Source organism: Chiloscyllium punctatum, chromosome 4 (assembly GCF_047496795.1).
Source record: "Chiloscyllium punctatum isolate Juve2018m chromosome 4, sChiPun1.3, whole genome shotgun sequence".
In the NCBI taxonomy this organism is placed as follows: Eukaryota; Metazoa; Chordata; class Chondrichthyes; order Orectolobiformes; family Hemiscylliidae; genus Chiloscyllium; species Chiloscyllium punctatum.
Window position 1 is genome coordinate 6,760,036 of NC_092742.1, and position 13,194 is coordinate 6,773,229.

Genomic DNA, 13,194 nt, shown 5'->3' on the forward strand with positions numbered 1-13,194 from the left:
TATACATTTTTCTGTGGTTGGCTCTTCATGAGCATTCCCTTCTGAAATTTCGAATACCCCAGACTACTCAGTCTTCTTAATTTTCCATCCTTACTCTAATAAAATTGGTACTTGTTACACCATTTCCTGTGCACTCCAAGGATTGCAAATAAGGATTATCTCCTCTTACTGCCTTCGCCTCCTCTAATTTGATGTTGCCTGATTCTGATTTATTCTGTCCTATTTCCAGCTCTTAACTGTGATAGCATCCCACACGAAAACTCAAAAAAGTTTGCTCCCTTACCAGCACAAGAATTAATCAATACCCCAACCTGATACTGAGTCCTACCAATCATTAGACAATGCTGCAGAAACTAGGGGACAGAGGTTTAAGGTTTTGGTCAAGAGACGCAGGAGTGAAGTTCTTCAATGCCATGGGGGTTAATGACCTGGAACTTGCTGGAGTAAGCGGAAACATCAGTTTCAAAAATAAATCGGATGGGAGCTTTAGGGAAACAAAATTGTGTGGCTGTGTGGAAAGAACAGAGAAATGGGACTGATTGTATTGTATCATGTGCAACTGACAAGGACTTGATGGGCTGAAAGGCCACCTCTTGTGATGTAATGACTGACAAAGACTGAGAATAATGAAGCCCACTCAGAGAGTTTGTGTATATTATGAAGAAACTGGGGTTTTTGGAGTGGTTCTACAGCTGTGACCTCATTTGGAGGTTTCTGAAATTTATAGTTTAGAGACAGGTGTCCAGCCAGTGATGCCATTTGCCACAAGTGAATTTGTTTTAAAAGAAATCACACTTATTATTGCATAAAATTAATGAGGAAACCTGATCAGTAAGGGTTAACATCACTAGAAATTTAAATTCCAGATTTAATTATCTTACTTTCTCCCTTTATAGAAGATGTGTACAGGTGCTGGCTTCTATCTGTAACCACTCACTGATATCCATTTTCCATATGTGAATGTTTGTGATCTATTTGGAGCCAAACTCAATTCTTCATTCATCCTATTCACTTTCCAGGAACTTGACATACTCGTACAGCTTCCAGGAAGAGACTCAGTGCACGTGAGACAATGGCCAAATTTATATGTTTTTTAAAAATTCACCTTCCTAACCTTAGGATACTGAGGCAGCTTTCAGCATGCTTGAGCTGAGAGCAGTTAATGTAACAGAATAGCTGGGACCTTCCTGCATTAGCAGATCACACTGTTTAATACTTGGGTCATTGGGAGCTGGAGCTGAATATGAGTTGCTCGTCTGCAATTGGGATGGAAAAAGGAGAAAAATGCAATGATCAGCAATAGTCACACTTGGGTGAATGTTTATGTTTTCATTGATCTATCCAATTAATTTGAGCATTGTTGTAAAATTACTGCTTGCAACACACAGTGGATTCAGCAGCAGAATTCCCATTCCTTATTGATGAGCGTGCAAAAAAAAGGAAAGATTTTTAGGGCCATTAGTGTTTAGCCCTGAATATTGAACGGTTTATGATATTCAAGAACAAATTGGAAGCTATGCAATGGTGGAGGCGTAGCACTGATAGTTAAGAATGACATTGGTGCAACAGCTTGAGGTAATAGTTCAGGATATCAGGTTGTGGAATTGCTTTGGGTGAAGATCAAGGATAGTAGGGGAAGAAGTAATTAATAGGGGTGATCTACAGACCTCTTAACAGTAACTACAATGTAGGATGAAGTATAAAAAAATTAAATAATAGCCGCTTGTGATAATTGAATGCATCAGCCATAAGTGATTTTAATCATTGTTATAAAGTGGGAAAAATCAGATTGACACCTTAGAAAATTTGAGAAAACTTTTTACATTAACATGTTCTGAAACTAACCAGAGAACAGCTTACCTTAGACCTGGTATTGTGTAATTTGGCAGGATTAAATAATGATAAGGTGAGAGGAGAGTTGTTGCCCTTGAGATCAAGACTGTATTTGAATGAGTGTGATGTCAAGTAGCCCTAGCGAGACTGGAGTCAATGGGAATCAGGGCACACTCTCCACTGGTTAGAGTCAGACCTGACACGTTGGAAGGTGGTTGTGGTTGTTCAAGGTCAATCATCTTAGTTCCAGGATATCTCTGCAGAAATTCCTCAGGGTGGTTTCTCAGGCCTGAACATCTTCAGCTGCTTCATCAATGACCTTCCCTCCATCATAAGCTCAGAAGTGGGGATCAGCGCTGATGATTACGCATTGTTCAGTACCATTCATGACTCCTCAGATACTGAAGCAGTTCATGTCCAAATGCAGCAAAGAATTTGACAATGTCCAGGTTAGGGACTGAAAAGTGGTGGCAAACAATGCTTTCATCATCTAAATGTCAGCCGTTGACCACGTTCAACAAGATAATCTGTTATCCCTTGATTTTCAGTGTCATCACCATCACTGAATTCCCCCACTATCTACATTCTGGGGGGGGGTTACCATTGACCAGAAACTCAATGTACTTGCCATACAAATTCTGTGGCTACAACAGCAAGTCAGAGGCTTGGAATCCTGCACTGAGTAACTCATCTCCTGATGAGATTTGTTTCTCGTGCCTTGGGTGTTATACTTGAATATATAACTTTCTCATTCGGATCAAAGTGCTTTTCCGTGGAGCCATGATGCAATTGCTGAATTTTGTTTGTCAAGAGCAGTGGAGAAGATGACATGATCACCTTTCATTCCCCATCTGTAGTTGGGTGAAGTGGATCAGTTGTCAGTGATTTAAATGGTTGGTTTATTCCCCCCCCCACTTGAATCAAGATTCAACTGAGTCTCGTGGCTCCTTTCCTTTGAATTCTCCTGAGGATTTTGACATATTAAGATCTGGGCTGTTTTAATCTTGGTGAAGCATACCATCATTTGGAATCCTGGTGGCTGTGGTTATGGAGCTTGAACAAATGGAAGCCATTAGGTTCATTTTGTTAACTAATCCCTGGTTAAAAATGTAGAGTTTTAGTGAAAACATGATTTAAATTCTTCCATGTAGCTGGTGAAGCTGTTCTGTTGCTCTGGCCACAGAAGCTTATTTTAATTTGGTTCCGGCTGTTTACATTGTAAAATCTAGCTCCCTTCACTATGGTAGCAGGATCATAGATTCATTGATCCAAGGTATTTCCCTCTCCTGCTGGGATAAGGAACTGGAGTTAGTTCTGTGCAAAGCAGGATCCATTTTAACTTAAGCTGCAGGATAAAAACAGAGCTGGCATGGGGCAGAAGTGAAGAAATAATAAAGTAGCAGCCAAATCTGCTCACTGTCCTGGTGTTCTCTGGCAGTTTTATTTTATTGCCATTAATATAAAACAAAGCCTGTAGTCTTGTGTACAGGTAATACTGGAGAAACTCACTAGATCTGGCAGTATCTGTGGAGAGAGAAACAGTTCTATCACTTCCAGTCTGAGAGTCATACCAGACTGAAAATGTACTGGATCCTAAATATTAACTCTGATTTCTCTCCACAGATGCTGCCAGGCTGCTGAGCTTTTCCAGCAGTTTCTGTTTTTTTTTTCTGATTTTCAGCATCTGCAGTTCTTTCAGTTTTTATTTTAAATGTTGGCTGTTTTTCTCTCTAGAGATCTCCTAAGTTTCTCCAGCATTCTGTTTTCATTTCAGATTTCCAGCATTGCTTTACTGTATTCTAATATCTGTCATCTTTCTTTTCTACTCAAACGATGCTTTTCTGGTGTTGAAAAGCTGAGAAAATCTCAGCTGCACCACTTGTTTGTTTGACTCAGTTGATAGCATTGTCTTCTGAGTCAGAAGCCTTACTCCATAGGTTGTGAATCTGACATTCTCCGTGCACTTACTGAGGGCACTGTCTTTCAGATGATACTTAAAACCTCAGAGACCTGCTGGGACAGAGTACAAGATCCCACATTGCTACCCACAGTGCACAGTACATGCAGTGTACTAGCCAGTACCTATCCCTCAAACAATTACAATGAACTTCTGATCACTGGTATCCATACAAAATTAATATAAGTACGTTATAGATTAGAAACTTTGGGTTATCGCAAAAACATAATTTGCTGTATTCATGCAAATTCCATTAGTTTCATTTATTTTATTTCTTGGTTTTGAGAAAGACTTGCATTTATAAAGTACCTTGCCCCCACCGTGGGACAAACAAGTTCTTTGCAGCCAATGAAGTCCTTTTGAGTGGGTTCACTTGCAATTTAGGTACCAATAATTAGCCTGCCTATTCAACCATAGCAGATGATTTTTCAACACTGACTGACGCATCAGTTTGAACAGTAACTTCTAATAAACAATATATTTAAAGCACAGAAGTTCCTTGAGTGAGCTGAGCCATCTGGTGCTGGCTGTTACAGCCCACTGCACAAGTGTGGCCATTCGATTGTGTTGGGATGAGAGAAGTATGCTCTTGTGTCTAATAAAGATTTGTCTGATTTCTGGGGAAAGCTAAAGGCTTCAGTTCTTGTGCTGTGACATGAAAAGCACCTTAGGTACTATCAAAGCGATATTGAGTTGGCAAAGCTTCTGAAAGGCATTTTTTTTTCCAAGGGAGTTGACGAAGTCTTTTTATATTATCCCACTTTTATTTTTAATGTGTTCAGTTTCTTTTTTGAAGTTTCTGCTGAAAACAACTGAAGAAAATCTGTCAGTGGGATTGTGGTCCTTTCACATCCATTCAAGGAAGAAGTAATTAATAATACTTGTACATTTCTAAAAATGTGGCAAAAAGCCAAGTATTTTCTAACCCCTACTTCTTACTCCCTACTCCCTCTCTTCCTGAAAGCATTAACTTCTTTATAGGGCTTTTCTTTGCTTCCACAGGCACCCTGTTATCCCCATGAGCATAGATGAAAGAAATACTTGCATTTGTGTAGTAACTTGCACCATCTCAGGATGAACAAAAGTGCTTTATGTTCAGTGAAGTACTTTTGAAGTGTGCTCACTTATAGTTTGTAGGTGCCAAGTATTAGCCAGCCATTCAATCATTGCAGCCTTTCTTGAATATAGGTTAAATCCAAGGCTGCGATCCACCCATCTTTAATCAGTAAGCAAATCGAGGGTTATGAGGAAATGACAGGAAAGTGAAGCTGAAGATTATCAGATCAGCCGTGATCTCAAAGAATGTTGAAGCAGACTTGATGGGCCAAAAGGACCTACTATTCTCATATGTTTTATGATCTAACCATGGTAGCTCTCCCCTCCTCTGGAACTGCCATTAAGATTGCAAAATGGAGCAGAAACTGGGCATAAATTTTTTTCTCTTCTGTCCCTATTCATGCAAGTTGAAAGCCGGATTTGAAATTTCTGTTCCTGATTTTCAAAAATGTTGCTGACAGAATAGCCTCTAAATGAGACCAATTTCCAATTGTTTATCCAATGATTTCTGCTGGAAGACAACATCAGTGTAGATATCCAGCAAGAATAGGTATGCCTCTGAGGACAAGTATCCTACTGCCATTTGCTGCTGATTTTGATATGTGAACATTGACTACTTGGCAATTTATTAGGGAGCATTGCACAGTCAATAACATCAGCCCAGCAATGAGCTGACATCTTTAGCAAGAGATGGGGAGAAACCTGATAGAATTGAGACGCTGTTTCTGGTTTGCTGTGTGATTTGCCACTGTATGTAAGAGTAAACACAGCACAGAGCAGCTCTTGTTCCTCACAAAGGCAAGTACAGAGCACTCCTGTTAAGCATAGAACTGATTTATCTGCAATCTGTGTAGATTTGTCCGGAGTGTAGGAGTCGATGCTGGGTGAAGGACACCATGGGAACAAAAGCCTGTTTTCATTCAGAAACAGCAAGAGGTTATGTTTACAGTGATGAGCTGTGCAGGACTGATTCAGAAACTGTCTGTGAAGTTTTGCTTCTCCTTATTTTTAAAATATGACCTGTTTTAATGTATGTCGCTCTTAGAATACTGTGCAAACCTGACAAATTTGGGACATTTTTTAAAAATTAGAGCAACATATTGCAGGGCAGTATGAAAGAAATGCTTAAAATCATGAAAGTCTGGGAAAAGGTAGGCAAACAGATTATGTAGTAGTCAAGGAGGATTTGATGTGGGATGCATTGACACAAGATTGTCAAAAATGTATTACATGAAACTTCAGAGTTGTTGGGCTGCAGTTGTGGGTAAAAACACTCAGCCTTTGATTAAATTGAGGGATGAAGGGATTTGGGAAGAGGATGGCAAACGTTTCGTCCCCTGTCTAGGTGACATCTTCAGTGCTTGGGAGCCTCCTGTGAAGCGCTTCTGTGCTGTTTCCTTCGGCAGGGGGCGAAACGTTTGCAAGACAAATTCCCAGCTCGGCAAACAGAACCACAACAACGAGCACCCGAGCTACAAATCTTCTCCCAAACTTTGAAGAGGGTGGCAAAATTTGCTTTGGGGTATTGGATACATGGTGGCATGGCCTAGTTGGGCTGAAATGCTGAATGTTTCCATGTACAAAGTGAGCAGACACCTCCATGTGTTTCAATAGGAGTGTCACTTTCCGATCCTCAACATTGTTCGTGAATATTTCACTAATGTTAATAGCTCAGCTCGATGTCTTTACTAGTTAAACAAACCTGGCTTTTCAGACCATTGATTGTTATGCTTTTATTGGATGGGACCCAGGTGTTTGATTTATCTGGGTGTCTCTTCATCCACGTTGGCTTCATTGTGTTGTTACTAGATTGTAAAGAAAGATGATGACACATGTTCCTTGACTAAATCCTCAAGATATGTTATTGGATCTCAGTGACCTGTTGCAGGTAAGTAGGAAGCACTGACAGACAGCGCTTGTCTGACTTCTTTTATTTCATTAAATCTTTGACATCTGTCTACCATCCTGACAGTTCTCGTATAATATTGTTTAAGTTGAATTTGGACAAAAATTCCCTGACAGTTGGTGAGGAGTAGGCAATACATTTTCTTTCCCTATTAATGACTCTCCTTGGCACCTCATCTTGTTGAATTATGCCCCAGTCCCCTTGTCTGGATTCACAGGAAGCTGTTGTTTCCTCCCCCTGCTTTTCAATGTTCCTGGAATGCTGAATTTGCAGGGTTCATGAACTCAAGCCAGTAGTTACTAAAGAGAGAACTTCAGTTAAACTCGGACCATTCGCCTACTTAGTTAATCTGTATTAAAAACAACTGTACAGTCCTCAAGTGTAAAGTCCCATTTATTTCTTAAAAAGTGTTAAAAATTTTCCTTCTAGCTGCTTTTTCCAGATGGTTAAATGTACAGAATAATATCCTGTTTGATACCTAGTTAAGTTTTACTAGCTACAATTTACTAGCTACAATTTCCCTGTTGTCTTATTGCAATTCAGTTTACTATTAGTATGGCCTGTAATTAAACAAAAAGAGTTAAATAACTAGGACCAATTATTATTTAATCTAAGCTTATTTTTCTCTAAACGATTGTGAGGTGGTCGTGTCAATAGGGAGAATATGTTTGTCTAATGGGGAATCCAGAATCCAGAACCAGGGTGTAATCATAACATTTCCAGCTAGGCTATTCAGCAAGGTTGGGTAACCCTTCTTCACACAGTTGTGAAAATCTGGAATGCACTTCCCCAAAAAGCTGTTGAGATAAGAGTGAAGAGAGGTCAGTTGAACATTTCAAAACAGATTGATGAATTTTATGTAGCAGAGGTGTGAAGGGTCTTGTGGTGCCAAAAGGTCTGGTTTCAAGTCCTACCTTCCCAAGATGTGTGTCACAATGTTATAGAAGAACTAGAACATACAACATTACAGCGCAGTACAGACCCTTCAGCCCTCGATGTTGTGCTGACCTGTGAAACCAATCGAAAGCCCATCTAACCTACACTATTCTGTTATCATTCGTATGTTTATCCAATGACCACTTAAGTGCCCATAGTGTTGGCGAGTCTACACTGTTGCAGGCAGGGCATTCCACACCCTTACTAATCTGAGCAAAGAACCTACCCCTGCCATCTGACCCCTCAGTTTAAAGCTATGTCCCACCATGCTAGCAATCATCATCTGAGGAAAAAGGCTCTCGCAGTATACTGTATTGAATCCTCTGATCATGTTGTATGCCTCTATTGAGTCACCACTTAACCTTCTTCTCTTGAACAAAAACAACTTCAAGTCCCTCAGCCTTTACTCAAAAGACCTTCTCTCCAAACTAGGCAACATCTTGGTAAATCTCTTCTGAACCCTTTCCAAAGCTTCCGCATCCTTCCTTGTAGTGCGGTGACCAGAACTGTAAGCAATACTCCAAATGCAGCTTTTTTTTTAGATTACTTACAGTATGGAAACAGGCCCTTCGGCCCAACAAGTCCACACCGCCCCGCCGAAGCGTAACCCACCCATACCCCTACATCTACATCTACATCTACATCTACCCCTTACCTAACACTACAGGCAATTTAGCATGGCCAATTCACCTGACCTGCACATCTTTGGACTGTGGGAGGAAACCGGAGCACCCGGAGGAAACCCACGCAGACACGGGGAGAACGTGCAAACTCCACACAGTTAGTCGCCTGAGGCGGGAATTGAACCCGGGTCTCTGGCGCTGTGAGGCAGCAGTGCTAACCACTGTGCCACCGTGCCGCCCACTAGAGTTTTGTACAGCTGCAGTATGACCTCATGGCTCTGAAATGCAATCCCTCTATCAATAAAAGCTAACATACCATATGTCGCCTTAATGATCCTATCAACCTGGGTGGCAACTTTCAGGGATCTATGTACATGGACACCGAGATCTCTCTGCTCATCCACGCTACCAAGAATGTTCCCATTAGCCAAGTACTCTATATTCCTGTTGCTCCTTCCAAAGTAAATCACCTCACACTTTTCCACATTAAACTCCATTTGCCACCTCTCAGCCCAGCTCTGCAGCTTATTGGTGTCCCTTTGTAACCTGCAATATCCTTACACACTGTCCACAACTCCACAGACTTCAGTGTCATCTGCAAACTTACTAACCCATCCTTCTACACTCTCATCTTATAAAAATGACAAACAGCAGTGAACAGAACAGATCCTTGCGGTACACCACTAGTAACTGAGCTTCAGGATGAATATTTCCCATCAACCACCACCACCTTTCTTCTTTCAGCTAGCCAATTTCTGATCCAACCCATTAAACCCCCCTCAATGACATGACTCCGTATTTTCTGCAATAGCCTACCGTGGGGAATCTTATCAAACACTTTACTGAAATCCATATACACCACATCAACGGCTTACCCTCATCCACCTGTTTGGTCACCTTCTGAAAGAACTCAATCAGGTTTGTGAGGCACGACCTACCCTTCACAAAACCATGTTGATTATCCCTAATCAAATTATTTCTTTCTAGATGATTATAAATCCTATCTCTTATAATCCTTTCCAAAACCTTGCCCACAACTGAAGTAAGGCTCACTGGTCTATAATTATCAAGGTTGTCTCTACTCCCCTCCTTGAACAAGGGAACCATATTTGCCATCCTCCAGTCTTCTGGCACTATTCCTGTAGACAATGACGACATAAAGATCAAAGCCACAGGCTCAGCAATCTCCTCCCTGGCTTTCCAGAGATTCCTAGGATAAATCCCATCTGGCTCAGAGGACTTATCTATTTTCACACTTTCCAAAATTGCTAGCACCTCCTTCTTGTGAACCTCAATCCCATCTAGTCTAATAGCCTGTATCTCAGTATTCTCCTTGACAATATTGTCTTTTTCTAGTGTGAATACTGATGAAAAATATTCATTTAGTGCCTCTCCTAACTCTTCGGACTCCACGTACAACTTCCCACTACTGTCCTTGACTGCCCTAATCTTATTCTGGAGTAGAGTGGTGCTGGAAAAGCACAGCAGTTCAGGCAGCATCCGAGGAGCAGGAAAATCAACGTTTTGGGCAAAAGCCCTTCATTAGGGCTGAAGGGTGGAGAGCTAAATGAGAGGAGGGTGGAGGTGTAGAGAAAGCATAGAGTACAATAGGTGAGTGGGGGTGGGGATGAAGGTGATAGGTCGGGGGGGGGTAAGGTAGCAAAAGGTACATTGGGTGAATGGGGGTGGGATGAAGGTAATAGATCAGAGAGGAGGGTGGAGTGGATAGGTGGAAAAGAAGATAGGCCGGTAGGACAAGTCATGGGGACGGTGCTGAGCTGGAAGTTTGGAACTGGGGTGTGGTGGGGGAAGGGGAAATGAGGAAACTGGTGAAGTCCACATTGATGCCCTGGGGTTGAAGTGTTCTGAGGCGGAAGATGAGGCGATCTTTCTCCAGGCGTCGGGTGGTGAGGGAGCGGCGGTGAAGGAGGCCCAGGACCTCCATGTCCTCGGCAGAGTGGGAGGGGTATTTGAAATATTGGGCCACAGGGCGGTGTGGTTGATTGGTGCGGGTGTCCCGGATATGTTCCCTAAAGCGCTCTGCTAGGAGGTGTCCAGTCTCCCCAATGTAGAGGAGACCGCATCAGGAGCAACGGATACAATAAATGATATTGGTGGATGTGCAGGTAAAACTTTGGATGTGGAAGGCTCCTTCAGGGCCTTGGATAGAGGTGAGGGAGGAGGTGTGGTCGCAGGTTTTGCAATTCCTGCGGTGGCAGGGGAGGGTGCCAGGATGGGAGGGTGGGTTGTTGGGGGGCATGGACCTGACCAGGTAGTCACAGAGGGAACGGTCTTTGTAGAAAGTGGAAAGGGGTGGGGAGGGAAATATATCCCTTGTGGTGGGGTCCGTTTGGAGGTGGCGGAAATGTTGCTAGTCATCCTTTTATTCCTGACATACCTATAGAAAGCTTCAGGATTCTCCTTGGCTCTACCTACCAAAGACTTCTCATGTCCCCTCTGCCTCCTCTTCGCTCACTCTTTAAGTCTTTCCTGGCTAACTTGTAACTCTCAAGCACCCTACCTGAGCCTTTGCGTCTCATCTTTACATAAACCTCCTTCTTCCTCTTGACAAGAGATTCAACTTCCTTAGTAAACCATCGTTCCCTCACTCAACCACTTCCTCCCTGCCTGACAAGAACATACTTATCAAGGACCCACAGTAGCTGTTCTTGAACAAGCTCCACATTTCAAGTGTGCCCATCCCTGCAGTTTCCTTCCTCATCCTATGCATCCTAAATTGTGCCTAATTGCATCGTAATTGCCTATCCCCAGCTATAACACTTGCCCTGCAGTATGTACCTATCCCTTTCCATTGCTAAAGTAAACGTAACTGAATTGTGGTCACTATCACCAAAGTGCTCACCTCCCTCCAAGTCTAACACCTGGCCGGGTTCATTACCCAGTACCAAATCCAATGTGGCCTTGCCCCCTTGTTGGCCAATCAGACAATGACCTGATGAAGGAGCGTCGCTCCGAAAGCTAGTGTGCCTCCAATTAAACCTGTTGGACTATAACCTGGTGTTGTGTGATTTTTAACTTTGTACTAAAATCTAGTGTGTATTGGCCTAAATTGCTCAATCTCTTCTCAGAAGGCAAGCCTTTCGTCTTTGGAATTAATCTCGTGAACTTCCTCTGAACTGTCAAAGCATATAAGGCTATGGGCCAAGAGTTAGGAAAATGGGATTAGAGTAGTTAGGTGGTTGTTTTGACTGACGTGGGCCAAAGGCCTTTTTCTGTGCTGTAGATTTCTCTAACTCTAAGCTTGCATGTCTGAGCAGGTTGATTAAAATAACTACTAAAGATGAGAAAATGAAGGTGGGTCAGTGATATTGAAGTACTGGTCAGACATGATCTAACTGAATGACACAGCCAACTCTGAAAGACTGAATAACCTTCAATGTGCAAAGAATCGTAGAATCTCTACATTGTGGAAAGAGGCTATTCGGCCCAACAAGTTTGCACTGACTCTCTGAAGCGCATCCCACCCAGCCGTCGCCCCTGATCCTATCCTTGTAACTGTGCATTTACTATGGCCAATCCACCTAACTTGCACATCTTTGGACAGCGGGGGGAAACTGGAGCACCTGGCAGAAACAGATGCAGACACTGGAGAACATCCAAATTCTACAGAGCGTCATTCAAGGCTGAAGTCGAATCTGGACTCTGGTTCCATGAGGCAGTAGTGCAGACCACTGAGCGACCGTGCCACGTTGTTTAAAGGCAAATTGTATGTTTAATAAAAGTACATTATTCAGGGGTATGAGGACCATTGCCCATTTATTGTCTTGAGAAGGGGGTGATGGGTTACTTCCAACATAACTCTCTGGATGTGGGTGTGTGGCCAAGGACAGCTGCTGAACTCTGTTTAGGTGTCCTTAGCATGACCCAGTGCTTGAGAGTCAGACGGCAGTGAAGAAAATGTGCCAGTATGACTAAAACCGAAACTACTGGAAGCTCTCCGCAGCATCTGTGGTGCAAAAGCTTTGGGTTCATGTTTTGCGTTGATGTCCTTTCATCATAACAGGAGTCATAGAGTCATCTAACATGGAAACAAATCCTTTAGTCCAACAAGTCCATGCCAACCAGGTATCATAAACTGAACTAATTGTAAGACATCTTACACTCCACAACTACCTGATGAAGGAGTGCCGCTCTGAAAGCTAGTGCTTCCAGTTAAACCTGTTGGACTATAACTTGGTGTTGTGTGATTTTTAACTTTGAACTAATCTCATTTGCCTGCATTTGGCCCATATCTCTCTCAACCTTTCCCAGTCATGTACCCATCCAGATGCCTTTTAAATGTTGTACTTGCCTCCACCACTTCCTCTAGCAGCTCATTTGTATATGCACCACCACCCTATGTACGGAAGACGTTGCCCCTCAGGTCTTTTTTTTAAGTCTTTTCCACTCACCTTAAATCTGTGCCCTCTAGTTTTGGATTCTCCGACTCCAGGGAAAAGACCTTGGCTATTCACCGTGTTTATGCCCTTCATGATTTTTAAAAACTCTATAAGGTCACCTCTCAGCCTCCGACACTCCAGGGAAAAACATTCCATCCTATCCAGTCTCTTCTTATAACTCAAACCTTCTGGTCCCAGCAACACCCTTGTAAATCTTTTTTGAACTCTTTCTAATTTAACAACTTCCTTTTTGAAGCAAGGTGATCAGAATTGTATGCAGTATTCCAAAAGTGGCCTTGTCAATGCCTTGTACAGCCGCAATATTTTGTCCCAGCTCCTGTACTGAGTATTCTGACCAATGAAGGCAAGCATACCAAATGCCACCTTCACCACCCTGTCTACCTGAGATGCCACTTTCCAGGAATATGAACCTCATCCCTAAGTCCGTCCCCAAGACCCTTCCATTAACTGTGTAAATTCTGC

General features: G+C 42.5%; 1 protein-coding gene across 1 annotated transcript in view; it reads left to right on the top strand.

Moving 5' to 3' along the window:
• Nucleotides 1–13,194, top strand: part of brf1b (BRF1 general transcription factor IIIB subunit b) — a 482,080-nt gene that overhangs the window by 212,471 nt on the left and 256,415 nt on the right. The window contains exon 4 of the mRNA XM_072568024.1: nucleotides 6,703–6,734. Coding sequence (XP_072424125.1) covers nucleotides 6,703–6,734 — 32 coding nt within the window. The remainder of the gene's footprint in view (nucleotides 1–6,702; nucleotides 6,735–13,194) is intronic.